Consider the following 17,772-nt stretch of genomic DNA (forward strand, 5'->3'; position numbering starts at 1 on the left):
ATTGGATTTGGATTCAGTGAGGCCTGGCAGCGAAACAAGATTTTTGACCTCAGTCATTTATAGTCATTCTGCACAACGTCAGTGCTAAAGAGATTTCCAGTAATTTATCTCTGAACAGGGAAACCTTACATTGTTTCTTTCTGGGAAGACGAAACTAACAATAAAAGTGTGATTCTCAATTCCAGAAGTGTCTCACCACTATTTTTCCTTCATTATCTGTCTACAAAACACTTGATGTTTCAATGAGTTCTAGTGTTATTTTATACCTGAAAAGTATGTCTCAGTGAACAATCAGAGAGAAGTTTTGTTTAAAAGTCCAGAAGTCCAAGAACACATTGGTTCAAGATTTGATAGTTGCCAGCCAATAACAGAACAGATTTTCTATGTTATTTATTTACTTGTATCCTGCCTCTGTTATTTTTACAAATAACTCAAGATGGCAAATATATCTAACACACCTTTCTCCTCCTATTTCCCTCACAACAATAACCCTGTGAGTTAATTGGGCTAAGACAGAGTTGGGTCACACAGCTGGCTTTCATAGCTAAGGCGGGACTAGAACTCATGGTCTTCTGCTTTTTAGCCTGGTGCCTTAACCACTAGACCAAGCTAACTAATTGACTGTCTGTCTATCCATCCATCCATCCATATGCTTTTTATATATTTCAAGTTTTACATTTTTTGTGACATTGTTCAATGTGGGATGTTTCTTATTTTGAGAGCTGGGCATACAAATTTCATTTTAATGTGTTCCATTTGTGCCTACAGTTAAATGACAATAAAAATGTCTTATCCGTTTTGTTTACTTTACTGAACTATGTATTATAGGAGGATTTCTGTAGTGGATTTACATTTAATTATCCCTATGACTGCATTCACACTATGCAATACAGAAATGAATATACTATGGCAGTTTCAGCTATCTGTATAAATACCAAGTTGATAGCTTTTGGAAACCTCATTTGGCTTTGTGAACATAAATTGTCAGTGTAATCCATGATAGAAGAAAAGCAGAAGATTTGGCTGCTGCTAAGCAAAATAAAATAAACAGTTGAGAGATTGAAAAAGACAGCTGTGGATTTCTAGGTATACTTGGATGTCTCAATAATGCTAACATTAGTCAAATACCCCTCCTGCTACCTGATTCCGTGTAATCTCTTGAGAGATTATGTTCTGCAGATGCAGGGATTACTTATTAAAAGGAAAAAAATGTTTATTTAAATGTATAACCTACCATGAATCCAAAATGATTAAGCTCACTAAAAGATGTACTTATATATGTTTTAATTATTTTTTCAGCAAACAGCAAGGGAATTTCCCTATTGCATGCTGTTCCTCTACATAGTAGACAATATGACATGGCATCTACATTTTTTCCTCCCCCAACATACATTTTCCTTCAAAAGGAATCGGGAACAGCTCTTTCTATACCATCTTGCCATCTTCTTCTCATTTATCTATTACCTACCTTAATTGCTTGGAACTGTACCACCCATGCATTTCCTGGGCACCACGTTTGTTCTTTATTTACTAATTTACAGTTTGTATACCATGAAATTCAAAATGATTTATATCCTTTTTGGATATATGTATTGGATTACATTCATAAAAACAAATTAGCCATAGCAACATAAATGATCATAAACTAATATAAAACTCAAATAAATAAAGCTAATATCTCATCCTACCAGCAGTGACATGCAAGCACACCATTAAACTCTGGAGTTTTAAAAGCTTTCCAGAATGACAGTATAAAAGGAGCCATTTTGGACCTCTGGAGAAAGATGCTTTAAGGAATAGGGGCAATTACCAAGAAGAACTGCCTCTATGTCCAGTTCAACAAATTTCACCCAAGGAAGAGTCCTAAAGCATTTTGCCTCCGGTTAAATGCAGAAGATGGATGGATTCCACAGCAGAGGTTGTTATGCTACTGCAGCAGCTTAATCCCATCAGCAGCTGGGCTGTTGCATTTGGGAACAACTACAGTTTCTGAATCTTTGTAAAGCAGTCAATCCATGATATGTGCCTTCCAGGCATTTAAACTCAAAAAGATAAGAGTATGAATCGCTGTCATTCCAAAACAATGACACAAGTGATGCAAATTAGGTGAAGAGTGATTCAGGCTAGGAGTGATTAGAATTACCATTTTGAATATCGAAATCTACAGTTTAAGAAACTATCTCCAGATTCTTCGGGATAACTTTGATTTCTGAGACAATAAAGAAATAATGAATTTTGAAAAGCATACTCACAACACAAAGCTTTTTGTAGTCTCCGGATCTTGATGGCTGTACGGTAAGCAGAAAAGCGCACGTTGTTCAAATCAGCTGAAAAAAGCCAAAGAATAGAAAGTTAATATAGCCTAAGAAAGCATTAACCCAATACCATCAAACATCTGTTGTCAGTTTTAACAAAATGCATCAATAGTGCATCAATCAATAGTTTATTCTTTTCTTAATTAATTAAGAGAAAAAGAGATAATAGGAATGCAACACCAGAAATCAAATGAGAGGTTTAAAGTTAGTTCCTGTTCAGAAAAAATGATCCTATAATGGCAGGTGTTTAACATTTTAGACAGTTTTACTTTGAACATCCTAGCAACATTTACATGAATGGATTCAGATGAGAAAAAATCTTTTACGTTACAATACAAAACAGGCTACCGGTAGTTGCTATAACATAGAGATGTGCAACAAGCCATGGACAGGATTATATTTCAAAAATTGATCAGAACAAAGTAATAGATGGACCCAGGGTAAAAGTGAATTGATCTGATTCAATTCACTGATTCAATGCAAATTAAATCAAATATAGTGAAGGTGTTTCTTTTTTAGTGACAACCCTTGGAGATGCTCCAGTGGCCAATCCTAAGCCTTTCAGAAATGCATGAGATCTTTAGTATTACATTCTGCCCTGCACCAGTCCTCTCTGTGGCATATTTTTGATAAGGTCCTCAGAGCTTCCTAGTAGCAACTTTCATAGTTCCAGGTCTTCAGAGTCAAAACTTTGATAAACACCCTGGAAGCAACTTCCCATTAGAATCGAATCCTATGGAAAAGGGCCACATGATCAATCTCTAACTGCATGATTCTTAATTTCAATAGCCAGATGAGAAGTGTTAATAACGCAATTAACAGAAATCCTTGATGGCTATACCTAGAACGTTTATTTCCAGACTTTTGTCCAAAAAATTGAAGAGGCATATATAATGTTCCTTCTTTCACTTTTTCACCTTGAAAAAAAAAATAATGAAAAAGGTTGGGCTAGGAGAAGATGACGGCCTAAAATTATCCTGTGAACATCCATGACTGAGATTTAGAAGGAATCAAGTATCACCTTTTCATAATAATGATTTTATTAAAAGACATACGATTTTGTGAACTGTAGTTCACTTCCTCAGATACATGGCATGCTTAAACTGATGTAGGATTTCAATTGGGATGATATAAGTCAGGGGGAGGAAAGAGTGTCATTCTTGTAACTTGTATCCTGCTTATGTGGCATAAACTGCACTTTTGTACATGGAGAGGCTTTAGTTTTAAGGGCACTTACATAATGATTGGAATAGTTCAGTCATTTTAGGATGATCCCAGGATGTTGTTTGAGTGTGGTGACTGCAAGAAAGAAACATGAATATTATTTTCAATCACCTGGAAGCAAAAATGCAATAAACAATCTGCAGTAACAGCATTAATGTATAATGACCAAATTTCAATTATGGATCTATACTGAAACAAGTTTCAAATTTATGTATTGTAAATACATGTATCAATTATCCAACATGAAATGATTGAGACATGGGGGAGTCACTGTTGAGACATGGGGGATTTAGCAAGTAGTTTTTACTATAATGGTAGAATCTCTTTTCTGAAGAGCATGTATTATAATGCCTTTATAGCAGGAGTGAAATGCTCTCGGTTCGGACCAGATCGCCCGATCCGGTAGCGATGGAGGCGGGTGGTTCAGAGAACCGGTAGCAAAAATCCCTGCCCCCCCCCCCACACGCCCAGCTGAGCCGCACAATCATCAGAGGGTTTTTTTTACTTTTAAAAGCATTTTTTCTACAACCTCTTTGGCCAAAAAACGCTTTTAAAAGTAAAAAAAAAAACAGTCTCTGATGATCGCACGGCTTAGCTGGGATCGTCAAAGGCTTTTAAAAGAAAAATAGCCTTTTTTTCCTTTTAAATGCCTCTGACGATCCAAGCTGAGTTGTCTGATCGGCAGAGGCTTTTTAAAAAAGAGATGAGGTTGTAGAAAAAATGGTTTTAAAAGTTAAAAAAATAATAATAATTGGCCACGCCCACCCAGTCACATTACCCCCCCCCAAGCCATGCCCACAGAACCGGTAGTAACAAATTTTAGATTTCACCACTGCTTTATAGAATATGATTAGTTCTTTGAATCCTGGCTCTACATTTCTCAGATTTTTATTATTTTTAGTACAGACTGTCCTTGACTTACAACCATTCATTTAGTGACCATTCAAAGTTACAACTGAAGAAAATAACTTATGACTGTTGCAGCATCCCCACGATCACGTAATCAAAATTCAAATGCTTGGCAACTGACTTATATTTATGATGGTTGAAGTGTCCCGGTTCACGTGATCACCTTTTGCAACCTTCTGACAAGCAAAGTCAATGGTGAAGCCAGATTCACTTAACAGCCACATGACTCATTTAACAACTGCAGTAATTCACTGAACAACCATGGCATAAAAGGCTGTAAAATGGGGCACAACTCAGTTAACAACTGTCTTGCTGAGTAACAGACAGGAATAAATACCAATAGTTATTGGTTGATGACATTATGTTGATGACATTACCCTGATAGCGAAAACTGTAAAGGATCTGCAAGTCTTAGTAATAAAAATGAAGCACCACAATGGGGGAGGGGAGGATTAAAATGAAATGCTAACAAAGAACACACTAATGAGCACAGGTAGAAAAGTTAATCTCAGAATTATCAATGAAGCTATTGAAGTGCTGGATAGCTTCTGCCTTTTAGGATCAACACTAAAGGAGCAAGCAGTCAAGAAATAAGCCACAGATTAGCACTTGTTACAACAGCCAGGGAAGCCTTGGACAAGATATTCAGGTGCAGTTATATAGCACTTAGCAATAGCACTTAGACTTATATATTGCTTCATAGTGCTTTACAGCACTCTCTAAGCAGTTTACAGAGTTCAGCAGTGGTGGGTTTCAAAAATTTTACTACCGGTTCTGTGGGTGTGGCTTGGTGGGCGTGGCACGGCTTGGTGGGCGTGGCTTGGTGGGCGTGGGAGGGGAAGGATACTGCAAAATCTCCATTCCCTCCCCAATCCAGGGGAAGGATCAGCTGGGACTTGGGAGGCAGAGAATAGATGGGGGCAGGGCCAGTCAGAATTTTTACTACCGGTTCTCTGAACTACTCAAAATTTCTGCTACCGGTTCTCCAGAACTGATCAGAACCTGCTGAAACCCATCTCTGGAGTTCAGCATATTGCCCCCAACAATCTGGGTTCTCATTTTACCGACCTCGGAAGGATGGAAGGCTGAGTTAACCTTGAGCCAGGTGAGTTTCGATCTGCCAAACTGCTGGCAGCCGGTGATCAGCAGAAGTAGCCTGCAGTACTGCACTCTAACCACTGCGCCACTGCGGCTCAATATGTCTACATCTACAAAGATCAGGAACGTGCAAACAATGCTAGTCCCTATGATACTTTATGGAAATGAAAGTTGGACTTTGAAGGAGCAGAAATAGGAAGAGTATTGACACTTTTGAATTTCTGTGTTGGGAGAAAACTTCTGAAATACCATGGACAGCAGCAAAGAAAACAAACAAGTAGATCGTCAAACTAGTTGACCCAGAGCTCTTATTCAAGGCACAAGTGATCAGATTCATAATCAGATTCAGATTCAAATTATCCTACTTTGATCATATTTTGCAAAGGCTGAGCTCTCTGGAGAAGGCTCTTATGCTGGGGCTCTTATGCTGGGAAAGATAGAAAGAACAAAAAGAAGAGGATGACCAGTAGCAAAGTGGACTCAGATGGACTCAGTTTCAGTAGCAATGAATGCAACGATGGAAGACTTGAAAGTTCAGGTTAAGAACAAATCAACATGTGGTCAGCAATGACCTGATGATATCTAGCTGCTCAATTACCTTATTCAAATCATACAACAGTATATTATTTTATTTCAGGATTTCTGGAAAACTAATTTCATTAGATATAGTAGGTCATATTTTTAAAAAGAACCTTTCAAACATCCAGTATGATATAATGTTCATAAATTGAGTATATGTTAACAAATTAAGCATTATTTAATGAAGCAATGCATTATATTGTCCTCTTTAAACATGCTCCAATAAGTGAGGTACACTCAGTTGATGGCCAAAATCAATGAGAAAATAATTTTTCACTACCTACTCAGCCATGGTTAGAAAGAAATGGTGATATATTTCTTATTGATGTCAAAATGGAGAATTGGGAAATATTTCTAGTAATAGAGTTTTGCTACTCTCCAGAGGTAGCATCTATTACTGCTCTCTAGTAATAGTTTTGCTACTCTCCAGAGGTAGCATATCCAAAATTCCAGAGGGGTTTTGGCCATCACTGCTTCCACTTTTAACCGATCATTTACTCCTCAATCTTTACATCCATCTTCGTTGCTCACTTCCACCCAAATAAAGTAATATGGCACCAGTGCTGTATTACTCGGCTGCTAATTCAGTTGATATAGCTGATCAGTTCATCTAAGAAAACAAATTGGCTGTGGATGGACTGATTCCCAAGCTGTCTCCTTAATGTCCTATTGCACTAAATTGCTGATGGCTTGAAAAATTGCTCAGAAATTGTTATTTATTTCCTAGGACATAAGCTTTCTTCCCTTCGTTTAGTGGAGTTCTATCGCCCTGCCATTCTAATTTCTTCAGCCACTGACCTTGGAGGTTTAGGATTGCTTTCACGCATTACTTATAACATTTAAACTTAACATAATTGTATATTATGATGTACCTATAAAGTAATAAGATAATATAATCTCTGTATCAATCAATGCCAAGTTATTCACCCAAGGAGGATTAATTTTTTATATCTATGTGTCACAATTTAGGTTTTGTGCTGTTGCTGTATGTTTCTCTGCATGCCTTTTTTTTTTTTTTTTGGACTCTTTGTATGCTGATAGTATAAGAGTGTCACCATTGCTATGGCCCCACATTGATAAGCAGTGCATAATTTTGCAGGGATACTGTAGGCACCTACATTTTCTTCCACATTTTGGGGTTTTCTTGTTGCATACTTTTCTTCCCAGGCACTATAAACTATTTTTCCAACTCTCCAAACTAGAATACAGAATGTCTTTGTTAACTATTACTATTTGAAAACATCTAATTAATGTTTTGCTTGTAAATAAATAAATAGTTCTGTTTCAAAGAAATTTATTCCATTTCTATCTATCCTGCTGCAATTCAAGTAAGTCTCAGAGTACTTAGCAACACAGTTCCAGTTGATCCAGCTGATCCTGCTAATACTCTTAAGACAATAAGCTATTATCTTATTTCAGATTTATATTTCATTTTTTGAGCATTTTCTGATAAAAATGTAGCTTTAAATCTATTTACTGTGACTTATCAATCAGTGGAGAGATTAATAGGAAATTCTGGATAAACATAAGGAAGAGTTAAGAGTGCCTTTTTTTCTAATAAGCTATTTTGTTTGCCACTAGAGAGGAAAAAACAAGAAATAGTTAAGGCGGAGTAATATGTTTCATATTTATTCAATTCTTTCACACAAAATATTATTTGCTAATTGCAGGGTTAAATTTTAACAAACAAAAATTATTCAGTGGGTTGACTACCTTTACATGTGCTCTTGACTAGTTCTGTGAATATCAGAAGAGAAAGAATAATGTAGTAAAACTGTTTAGCAAACTAAAACTTCTATGTTAACTGCTATAAGGTAGAAAGCAAAATTTTAGATTTATGTTGCCACTAACAGAAATATATTTCTCTTCTGAATTTTTAAGGGTAACATCATAAAGTTTATCTAAGATACAGATGAAGCATTTCATCAGTCTTGAAAAATTGCAAGGGAAATGCTAGTAGTTTTACAACATCATAAAAAGAGGCCTTTAAAGGCAGGCTTCTCGTGTCTCTAAAAATTTATTTTCCCAGCTTCCTACTGCAATAACTTTTCATAGTGCTGAGGCGCCCCTGTTCTTTCTAAAACATCCAACATGAACTTTCATTCTCTTCATTCATTATTTTCATCCCTGTGTGTTATTTTAAAGTGATAACTGAAAGATTGAAGCTTTGCTCAACACCTTATCCACACAATATTTTAAAGAATAAATACTTCAAACCCAAACATACCCAATTCAAATCTCAGAGTCGAACACTCTACCAAATATTGGAAATAAGGCTTAAGATGTTTGAAAGGCATGGTCATGCAAAATCATAGGATCTCTACAAGGTCACAGACTCTTGGAACGGACCACTAAGTCCAACCACCCCACTCAGTTCAAAAATCCAAACAAAAGCATCCCTGTCTATCCTTTGTTTAAACTGAAGGGAAAGTCACAACCTCCATGGGTAATTGCATTGCACTCATGTCAGAAATACCAAGGCACTTCCAGGTTGAAAGGATTAGCCAGTGACATCATCATTGCCTGGGGGATGCCCGGTTGGGAGCAGGAGCGAAGGACAGGAGCTCAACCCACTCTATAGTAGCACTCAGGTCTCAAACGCAAGCTTGCTAATCTCCAACCCAGCGTCCTAACCATGCAAGCCACAACGGTCCATGGGTAATTAATTGGTTTCATTGCTTAACTACTCTTAATGTTAGGAAGTTTTTTCTCAGAATTCATCTGGGATTTGTCTTCCTGAAACATAAATTCATGGTCTTGCCTCCTAAGTACGGGCAATGAATTCTTATTTATTTGGGGGGGAAATAGAATAGCAACTACAATGTCATTTTTAGACCTCTCTTGAAGAATTCTACTTAGCATGGGTTATGATAGGTCAAAGCATCAAACAGTGAATAACAAATACAGAGTATCTTTCTATCCTAGCTATGACCCTGAACTTTGTCAGAAAATTCATCAGGTACACTACCTCCTCATGGCATTCCCACCCAAAATAGAAGCTCTTAAGCATCCTTGAGGGTCCATACCTTCACTTTAGCCATTCTTGAGAGTCCATAAAGGAAGATTCCCTATTTGAAGCAGCTATGCCCCTATCTCTGGACACATAGAAACAACAAAGCATATACTTCTCCAGTGCTGTACCATAAACATTTATAAGTGTCTTATTGTATAATTATATCAAAAATATCCGGGGTGCATGAGACATTTCCTGCAGTTTTTGAATACAACCTTCCTACAACTTATAGCATTGCCAGTTCTGTGTATCCTAAAATCTGTGTGATGAAGTTTTGAGGCTCATGTTTGGGACTCAACATTACAAATTAGACTCAGTGGTTACTCATAGGGTGTCTCCCTTCCCTCTAATATTTCCCTGTACGTTTTTAATATCCCATGTCTTCTTTGAGATTTTGACTTTTTAATTTTTTATATATTTTTATGTTTTAATATGCACTTTTAGTTTTTAGTTTATATATTTTACATGGCTTTTACATACTGTATGTTTTTATGTTTTAATATGCACTTTTAGTTTTTAGTTTATATATTTTACATACTGTATGTATTTTATGCCTTTTATTTATTATATTTCTAAACTTTTATTAATGACTGTACTCCATCCTCTTATGCTGGTTTTTGGCTGTAATAGAGATTGACTGATTTGATAGTTATTCTGCTGTTTAGTTTGACATAATAAATTTAAAAATAAAACTGTAATACGTTTGCCATAAATATATAACATTCATTTAATATAAAATTGGCTTAGAGAAATCAGTTTCTTATTCTGATAAGCATTTATCTAAACAGATCACGTCTGTTACAAATAGCAGTAAATCAGTGATTTTTTTCTGGCTGTATAAACAGTGTTTTTATTTCTGCTTATTATGCTGAACCCCATGGGTCTATTTTTCATCAACTCATTTTCGACTTTCCTTAAAAGCATCCAAATTTGACAGTTGAAAAACTAGCCTCTGTCTCCTTGATCTCCTTGATGTCTGGTCAATTAAAGGAGCACGTAAATGATAGAAGCATAAAAACGATTATCATTGAACATGAGAGAGAGATTAAAAATGAAAAAAAAAAAAGCAACAACTCTGAACTGAATCAAATAAAGGCACATGATTACATATGCTTTCCTTTTCCTTGTATCTGAAGTATTTTGGCAGAAGCTGAACTCCATGTCCTGGTTCTGTGCACAAAACTGAAAAGATGGCCAAAAAAATCCATGTTCTGGATCCAGAATAAATTTTAAAAATTTAAATAGCCTACAAGATTCAGACAAGATGTTCAAGAGATGGAACCTCATCAAAAGACAGTCAACTCTACATCATTGCTGGTATTTAAGCAGAGGCTGCTTGGACATCTTTTGTGGATGCTGTTGTAGAAGATTCTTTCACTGGGCAAAGAGTAGTCAAACTGGCGGCCCACAGGCCAGATGCGTCACATGAAGGCCATGCCCATCCCAGCTCCACGAATGGAAAAATGTGAGACATCACATGATGTCAACATGATGCAGTGAGTTTGACATCCGTGGACTAGGCAGTCTGTAAAATCCCTTCATATTTTCCATTCTATAATTACATGCAATGCACTATAGCTTTCTCCCATCAACTATACAAAGGTCTGACAACTGAGCTTTGATCAGCTGTACAAAACCATGCATTTTTAGAATTGCTTGGTGAATCAAAACTGACCTTATCTTTCAATGCAAACTTAAGAGTTGATACTGATCCATCTTGACTTCACTAATCTGGTCTTCTGCACAGATCTGCATTAGCTACTGCGAATTCAGGAATCCTTGTCTTTGCAAATTAGATCCTCTGGGGGATCTTCAGAAATGCAGTTCATTGAAAATGAATATAGATAATCCTCAATTTACGACTGAAATTGAGCCTGTAATTACGGTAGTAAGTTATGTTGCTCATTAAGCAGGTCATCCAATTTTATGACCTTTTTTGCAGCAATTATAAACCAAACGGCAAAGTTATTAAGTAAATCCCACAGTCATTAAGTGAATCCATTGTCTGCAATGGTTGGTTTTTGCCAGAAGCCAGAAGTAAATGCCAATTTCTAACATAAGCATGGTCACATGACCATGGAATGCTGCAAATGACCATAAATTCAGGCCCATTGTCAAGCATCCAGATGTGATCATATGACTGCAGAAGAAGTGGGGATCAAAACTTCACATCTGGGTCTAAGCACCCTGGGGAAGTCTGTTGAAATTTTAATGAGCCACTGGTTGTAAGTTGAGGACTACCTGTGTTGAAAGCATTCTCTTGGCAGTAAACTATTGACTGCATACTATAATTAAGATCATCAGGTTATTAATTGCGCTTCCTAATTGCTATCTCATACAAACTCAACTGGAATATTCTTGTTATCAGGGCAGGTGGACAGTGCTAGAATGTAAAACCTGGGATAAATATATTGCCAATTTTCAGCCTGACTTGATCTATCCAGTGTGCAGTTGTCAGGGGGAAGGGAAGGGAAGGGAAGGGAAGGGAAGGGAAGGGAAGGGAAGGGAAGGGAAGGGAAGGGAAGGGAAGGAAGGAAGGAAGGAAGGAAGGAAGGAAGGAAGGAAGGAAGGAAGGAAGGAAGGAAGGAAGGAAAAGGAAGGAAGGAAGGAAGGAAGGAAGGAAGGAAGGAAGGAAGGAAGGAAGGAAGGAAGGAAGGTTGTTCTGAGCAGCTGACAACGCCATTGGGCCCAGGAACAAAAGGAGGCTGCTTTGTAGGGCAGGAGACCGACCGGCCGAGGAAAGAGGTCGAAAATTTGCCATCGTCACTCCGCTGAGGGGGAAAAAGCCTAAAGGTCCCAACAGAGAGGTTGCATCGGCTGCGTAATTATGCATCTATTCTAAGAGTCACGCTTAGTGCCATTGTGTTGCTCTCCCCTGAGGGCTGCGCATGTGCCATCCCTCTGCCTTAGGCCCCGCATCCAGCCCCGGACCAGGAGATGTGCCACTCCCATGCTAGGCCGGCCGGCAGGAGAGAGCACTGGGGCTCTGTGTGTTCTCAGGCCTCCCAACCCTCTCTGCTTCTCCTCTGCTTTGCCCAGGATGAATGGAAAGTGCGCAGGTACCTCCCTGGACCTCCTTGCATCCTGTTTTCCCCTCCCCCATCCCCAGAAGCACTCTGCTGGCCTTACCTTCCAGTTCAAGCCTGCGGAGCTCACTAAATGTGACCCTGCGCTCAGCTGAAGGGTGGGGGCTGGCTGGTGGGTGGGGTGAAGTAGGCAGGGCAGCCTCTGGGTCCCCCGTGGGTCAGATCAATGGCTTGGGTGGGCCGTATCAAGCCCGCGGGCTGTAGTTTGAGGATCCCTGCTTTAAATCTTGTTTGTTCTGCCAAACTGTGCAGCTAAGAAAGGGTTTTCACTGTCGCCAGCTATCCTGAGTTACACCTACCATTTGTTCTGTCAAATACCATACATTTATTTATATAACTGTATTACTGCATTTATATTACTTCTTTTATGGAGAAGCATATCCCAAACCAATCAATCAAGTTACTTAGGCTGAGAGACAGCAATCCAGTAATTTCCACAGTTGTATCCTTAGATCCAGGGCAACACTTTAATCACTACATTATGCTTCTCCATTTGTTATCTCCTACTTTTCAGGCTGCGTAAGAAATACATAAACAAAACAAAACAAAACAAAACAAACAAAACACCTGGTATCATTCCCTCTTGCCCTTAGTAGTCGCATCTAAAATTTTGCTTTTAAGAGAAAACCTAGCTAGATTCGAACTGAAATGCCAAAACGTGACTGAAAGGCAAGATGTAAGAAAGGGCAGATACTAATCAGTACAGCTCTTGCTTCAAATAAGATTGGCTACTATACGGAATGGGGGTCACATTTTAAAAGTAAATTGAATTTGAGAACAAAATAATGAAAAGGTTGTAAATAAATTAATTCCATGTTGACTATTCTTCAGAAAGCATAAGGGCTATAGAAATAATAATTAGAGGGCCTGCAAGATGCAAGGTCTTTGGATGCCTTCGTCTATCCAGACACATAACTTTAAAAAAAAAAAAACTTGCAGTCAATCTCTGCATTTGGGGGAAAAGACTGGGGAACTGAAGTGTTTTCATTATTGTTGCCAATTATCCTTGTGAGCTGATAAATCCCGGCAACCATCGAAGGACCTTTCTGCCCCTGCTGCTGATTGTCTCACTGGCCTATCCATCAAGAGACTGAGAATAAATAATAATGTAAATCTTACCTCAAAATTGATTTCTCTTGTCTATGCATTTACAGGCAAGGGCCAAGAAACAAAGTAAGTATGATTTCTTTTGAAGAATGCTTGTAAATTATGATACACGTCCCATTTAATCCATAGCTAGCTTTAACAATACTATTTCTTACACTCTCAAAAATGTACAGAGTTAAAAATGGCAGAGCGCCCATTTTATTCTTTTTTGAAAGCATCTTAGTCTATTACAACCGGGAAAAAAATGAAACTGCTAAATCCATGATCTGACATTTAGAAATTCTTCAATTTAATCAATGGCATTCTATGGACTCTAACAATCCATTCAACAGAGTAAGCCTAGGGTCATAATTAAGGATGCCTTAGTTAATAGTAAATCCTGTTAAATCTTGAAATGGAGAAGCTTCTCTTGATTTAGAGGCCTTGGGAGTTTATACGGGGCTTTAATTGATAAGCTAAGGAGAAAATAAATCTTGCGTTTTGATAGAACGCCTGCCTTTTTTCTTTCTTTCTTTTTTTCAATTCAAATACAATTCTGTCTGTACTATATTGTGCTTCTGGGATAAATTGTCTGACATTTATTGGTTTGGCCAGTATAATGGCTTGGGATGTTTGGTTGTGTGCTGAACAAGGTTGTTTGTAGTCCAGCTTCTGAGATGTCGGGGAAAATTCAATCTATTGACAGGAATTAAAATCTTATTCAATGGATGGTTGACTATTTTTGAACAAGTAAGGAATAAACTAAGCAAGGGAGTAAGCAACACAGAGATGTCTTTAGACCTGAATCACTTCCCACACTCTCTTTAGGCTGCCAAAACTTACCGTATTTTTTGGACTATAAAACACACCGGTGTATAAAACGCACCAAGATTTCAAAGAGGTAAGTAAGAAAAAAAAAGGTTTTTGCTCTCCCTGGCCCCCAGAAGCACTCTGCAGGCCTCCCAAACCCTCTGTGCACCCCATTTTTTGCCAAAACGGGTGAATGGGCCAATTTTTGCAAAAAACTGGGCACACAGAGGGTTTGGGAGGCCTGCAGAGTGCTCTGGGGGGCTGGGGGAGGGCAAAAATGCTCCTGTTTTTGCAAAAACCGGGTGAAAAACGGATTTCCCCTCCCCAGCACCAAGGAGCACTCTGCAGGCCTCCCAAACCCTCTGCACACCCTGTTTTTGTAAAAAACGGGCCCATTTTTCACAAAAATGGGACAAGTGGGGCAGTGCTTCGGGAGGCCAAAAATGGCTGTATTTGGTGTATAAGATGCACCAACATTTCTACCCTCTTTTAGGGGAGGGAACTGCATCTTATACTCTGAAAAATATGGTAGTTCCAAATCACTTTCTGACAAGAAAATACAAACACAACTCATATTGCGTTCAACGCAAAGTTTAGAAGTAGTAGAACATTCTCTTTGACCTAGAATTTTAACTTTAGTTATCGTTTCCAGAACTTTCTTAAACACCTTTTTAATTTAATGTAAAAGCAGTATCATTAACTTAATAGAATTTCTGATACCATCAGACAGGATATAGACCCCTGCAGAACTGTTGTTCTATTCAGTGCAACCACCAGCTTTGATTAGAAAATAAAAGCTTAACAAAGCAGGTAGACAAATTCAATTACTGAGACTAATTATGGCAATATTTCTACTTTTAAAAAATCTTTAGCCACAATTATAGTCCCCCATGATAGCACACAGCATTATATAGTAATCGCTTACTACATCTTTGCTGGCTGGGTTACTCATTTGAGTAGAGAGACAGAATAAAAAAATCAAGCCAACCAGCAAGCAAGGAAACACAAACAATTCAATATCAAATATTCATTAAATCACATTAAATATGAAAAATTTCAATCAGCCAGTTAACAGTGAAATGCAGTTTTATAATGCCTACCATCCACAAGTATCATTACAGTCATCAGTTCAAAGCCATTGTAAACGGTTTGTTTAAACTGATATGCTGTCCCAATCCAAAAGGACTCTGACCTATTTATATTCCCCTCTTACACTAATAAGGTTAAAAAAATCAATATGAACAGCATGACAAAATACAAAAACACTGGCACCCAGGAACAATCAAGCATCCAAAAAGAAGCTCTCAAAGGACTTCATTAGTCATAGCCATTCCATTCCCAATCCAAAGCTCTCTTCAAAATCATGCTTTATCAGTTATCCTAATGCCTAACAAGGCAGGACATAATCTGCTTTTTAGAAGATAAAGGGAAGACTGAGAAGGTTGATCTCTGGCCTCCAAAGATGACAATCCCTAATGGAAGAGACTTAAGAGTCCTCCGGCCTCAAATTGTTGCATCTGCTACAAGAGAAATCCAAGTCTAATGTGTTAGTTTCTACCAGCTGGAGCCACAACGATCTGAAAAATGTCCAGGGTTGACACGGTGGCCATGAACTACAGCATCCACTCCCAGAGATGGCATATAAAAACATATAATGTCTGGGAAGCTTCAATATCATCCTGGTGATGAGAGAGGGATGCTATCATGCAACAAAGGCAACACCCACTTGTACCAAACTTCAAGAATAATGCCTCACATCTGGTTATCTAACTTATCTACCTCTGGTCACTTGTAGAGTCTTTCAAATGAGAACTGTTATACTTCCTCCCTGGCCTTGAACTCACAGCTAGAATCTTACCCAAAACTCAGAAGGGCACATTGTAAAAAAGGGGACACTCCTATTTCTCAACCAGGTTTGCTAATGTGCCCTCTAATCACAATTAGGTTACGGATGAAGAGAGATACATAATGGGCAGACCTAGCATTAAGCAGCTGCAGCTGCTATAAAAGGCCTCTAAGAACCGGTTAATGTGGCTCTTGAGCTGAGAAAAGCAGACAGAAGTGGTGTCAGCATTCCGAGTAATGCATCTGCCAAAAGCAGAACTCTGAGGCAGGTAGATTCCTCAAAGAACATGTTTATTGGATATATCTTATTGGCACAACTAGTGAAAATCAACTCTAAAAGTTCCCACGGTTTTAGCCTAATTAAAGGAGCAAACATTTCCCTCCCCAGTCACATTGTCCAATGAAAGTAGCTGGCAGGCTGCTTGGTCCCTCCTCTCCTCCTTCAACTGCCACTTGTTAGGATGACCTTGGCTCCCACAACAAGAACACTTTTTGTTTTGACTGTTAGCCAGTGTATCTACTTCCCCCTTTCAGAGTTCATGGCAACCAGGGGTGGGATTCTACCGGTTCAGACCGGTTTGGGCAAATCAGTAGCTCCGACAATCAGCTGGGAGTGAACCGATTCACTCTGACGATCAAATCAGCTTGCCCACCCGCCCACATGTTTTACTTACCTTTATCTTCTCAGCTGATTGGCATGGCAGAGCGGATTGCCGTGCCTTAACTGTGTTACTCTCAAGTGGTAACACAGAAGGTTAGTAAAACTGTGCATGCGCGTGCAGCACAAAGCACGTGATCACCGAACCGGTTGTTAAACCAGCAGCATCCCACCACTGACAGCAACTATGAGGCAGCAAAAGATGGCTGATTCACGTTAAGAGTTGATAGGTGGGAACTGGGGAAGCAGGTATAGGTGAAATCTTTGAGAGCAATTCCATAAATGTTCTACCTGGTATTTGATAAGATTCTATTAAACACGATGACAGTAATAACCTACATTATCACATGTCCAGAACACCCATTGCTAACTACCGTAATACCAAGTATACAAAGATACTATTAGCTTGTTGTATAGACATAACAAAAACTCAAGTGTCTACATTTCATCTAAACTAAAGTTTTCAGGAGTAACATCATCTGCAGCACTTGTATAGTGGACCAGGCTGGTTATAATTTTCCCTAAATGGGTTCAGATCTCAGAACTTTCCAAGCCAAAGATAACAAAAGGTGTTCTTGGCTACTGCTTGCAACCCTTTGTTTCCACAGACAGCAATAATCCAGATAGGTATTTTTTGGAGGAGTGCAACTCTACTCCATTCCTTTTATTTAGATGGATAGATACCTCCACCCAAAGTATTCTTGTCTTATCTAATTACATGACCTCCAAATATAAGGAAGGGCATCTGAAAATCAATGGTGCTTTTAAAAATTCCATGCATTTTATTCTAATATAATTACTACAAGAACAAATACCAACTTACTTAATGTAGTATGGAACACTATTATGAGACACCGATCTCTGCCATGGTAGTTGTACAGAGGCTATAAAAATAATAAAAAATTGGAAGTAAATAAATCAAGAAATCAATAATTTATTATTTATAAATAGGCATACTTGTATAAAGATTGCTGAATGTAGGAAATGAGAAGAAATAATTCAAACTCTGGAAAGTAAACTCTCCTGAACAATTTTTAAGCATTTATTCTCAAAATCAACTACTCATTTAAAATGATCACCATTTGAACACATTAAAACAATTGTTGATGAAAAACCACTTATTTGGAAGATAATGTGGTCTAATCCAGT

General features: G+C 38.2%; 1 protein-coding gene across 1 annotated transcript in view; it reads right to left on the bottom strand.

The window, feature by feature from the left end:
• The window catches only part of UTRN (utrophin), a 358,125-nt gene that overhangs the window by 58,327 nt on the left and 282,026 nt on the right, over positions 1-17,772 (bottom strand). Inside the window, exons 59-61 of the mRNA XM_070932667.1 lie at positions 17,447-17,507; positions 3,553-3,614; positions 2,253-2,327 (exon numbers count right to left, since the gene is read on the bottom strand). Of these exons, the coding sequence (XP_070788768.1) occupies positions 2,253-2,327; positions 3,553-3,614; positions 17,447-17,507 (198 nt within the window). The remainder of the gene's footprint in view (positions 1-2,252; positions 2,328-3,552; positions 3,615-17,446; positions 17,508-17,772) is intronic.

This window comes from Pituophis catenifer, unplaced genomic scaffold (assembly GCF_029215685.1).
Source record: "Pituophis catenifer annectens isolate HBS135680 unplaced genomic scaffold, rPitCat1.0.hap2 SCAF_1, whole genome shotgun sequence".
NCBI classification, from domain to species: domain Eukaryota; kingdom Metazoa; phylum Chordata; class Lepidosauria; order Squamata; family Colubridae; genus Pituophis; species Pituophis catenifer.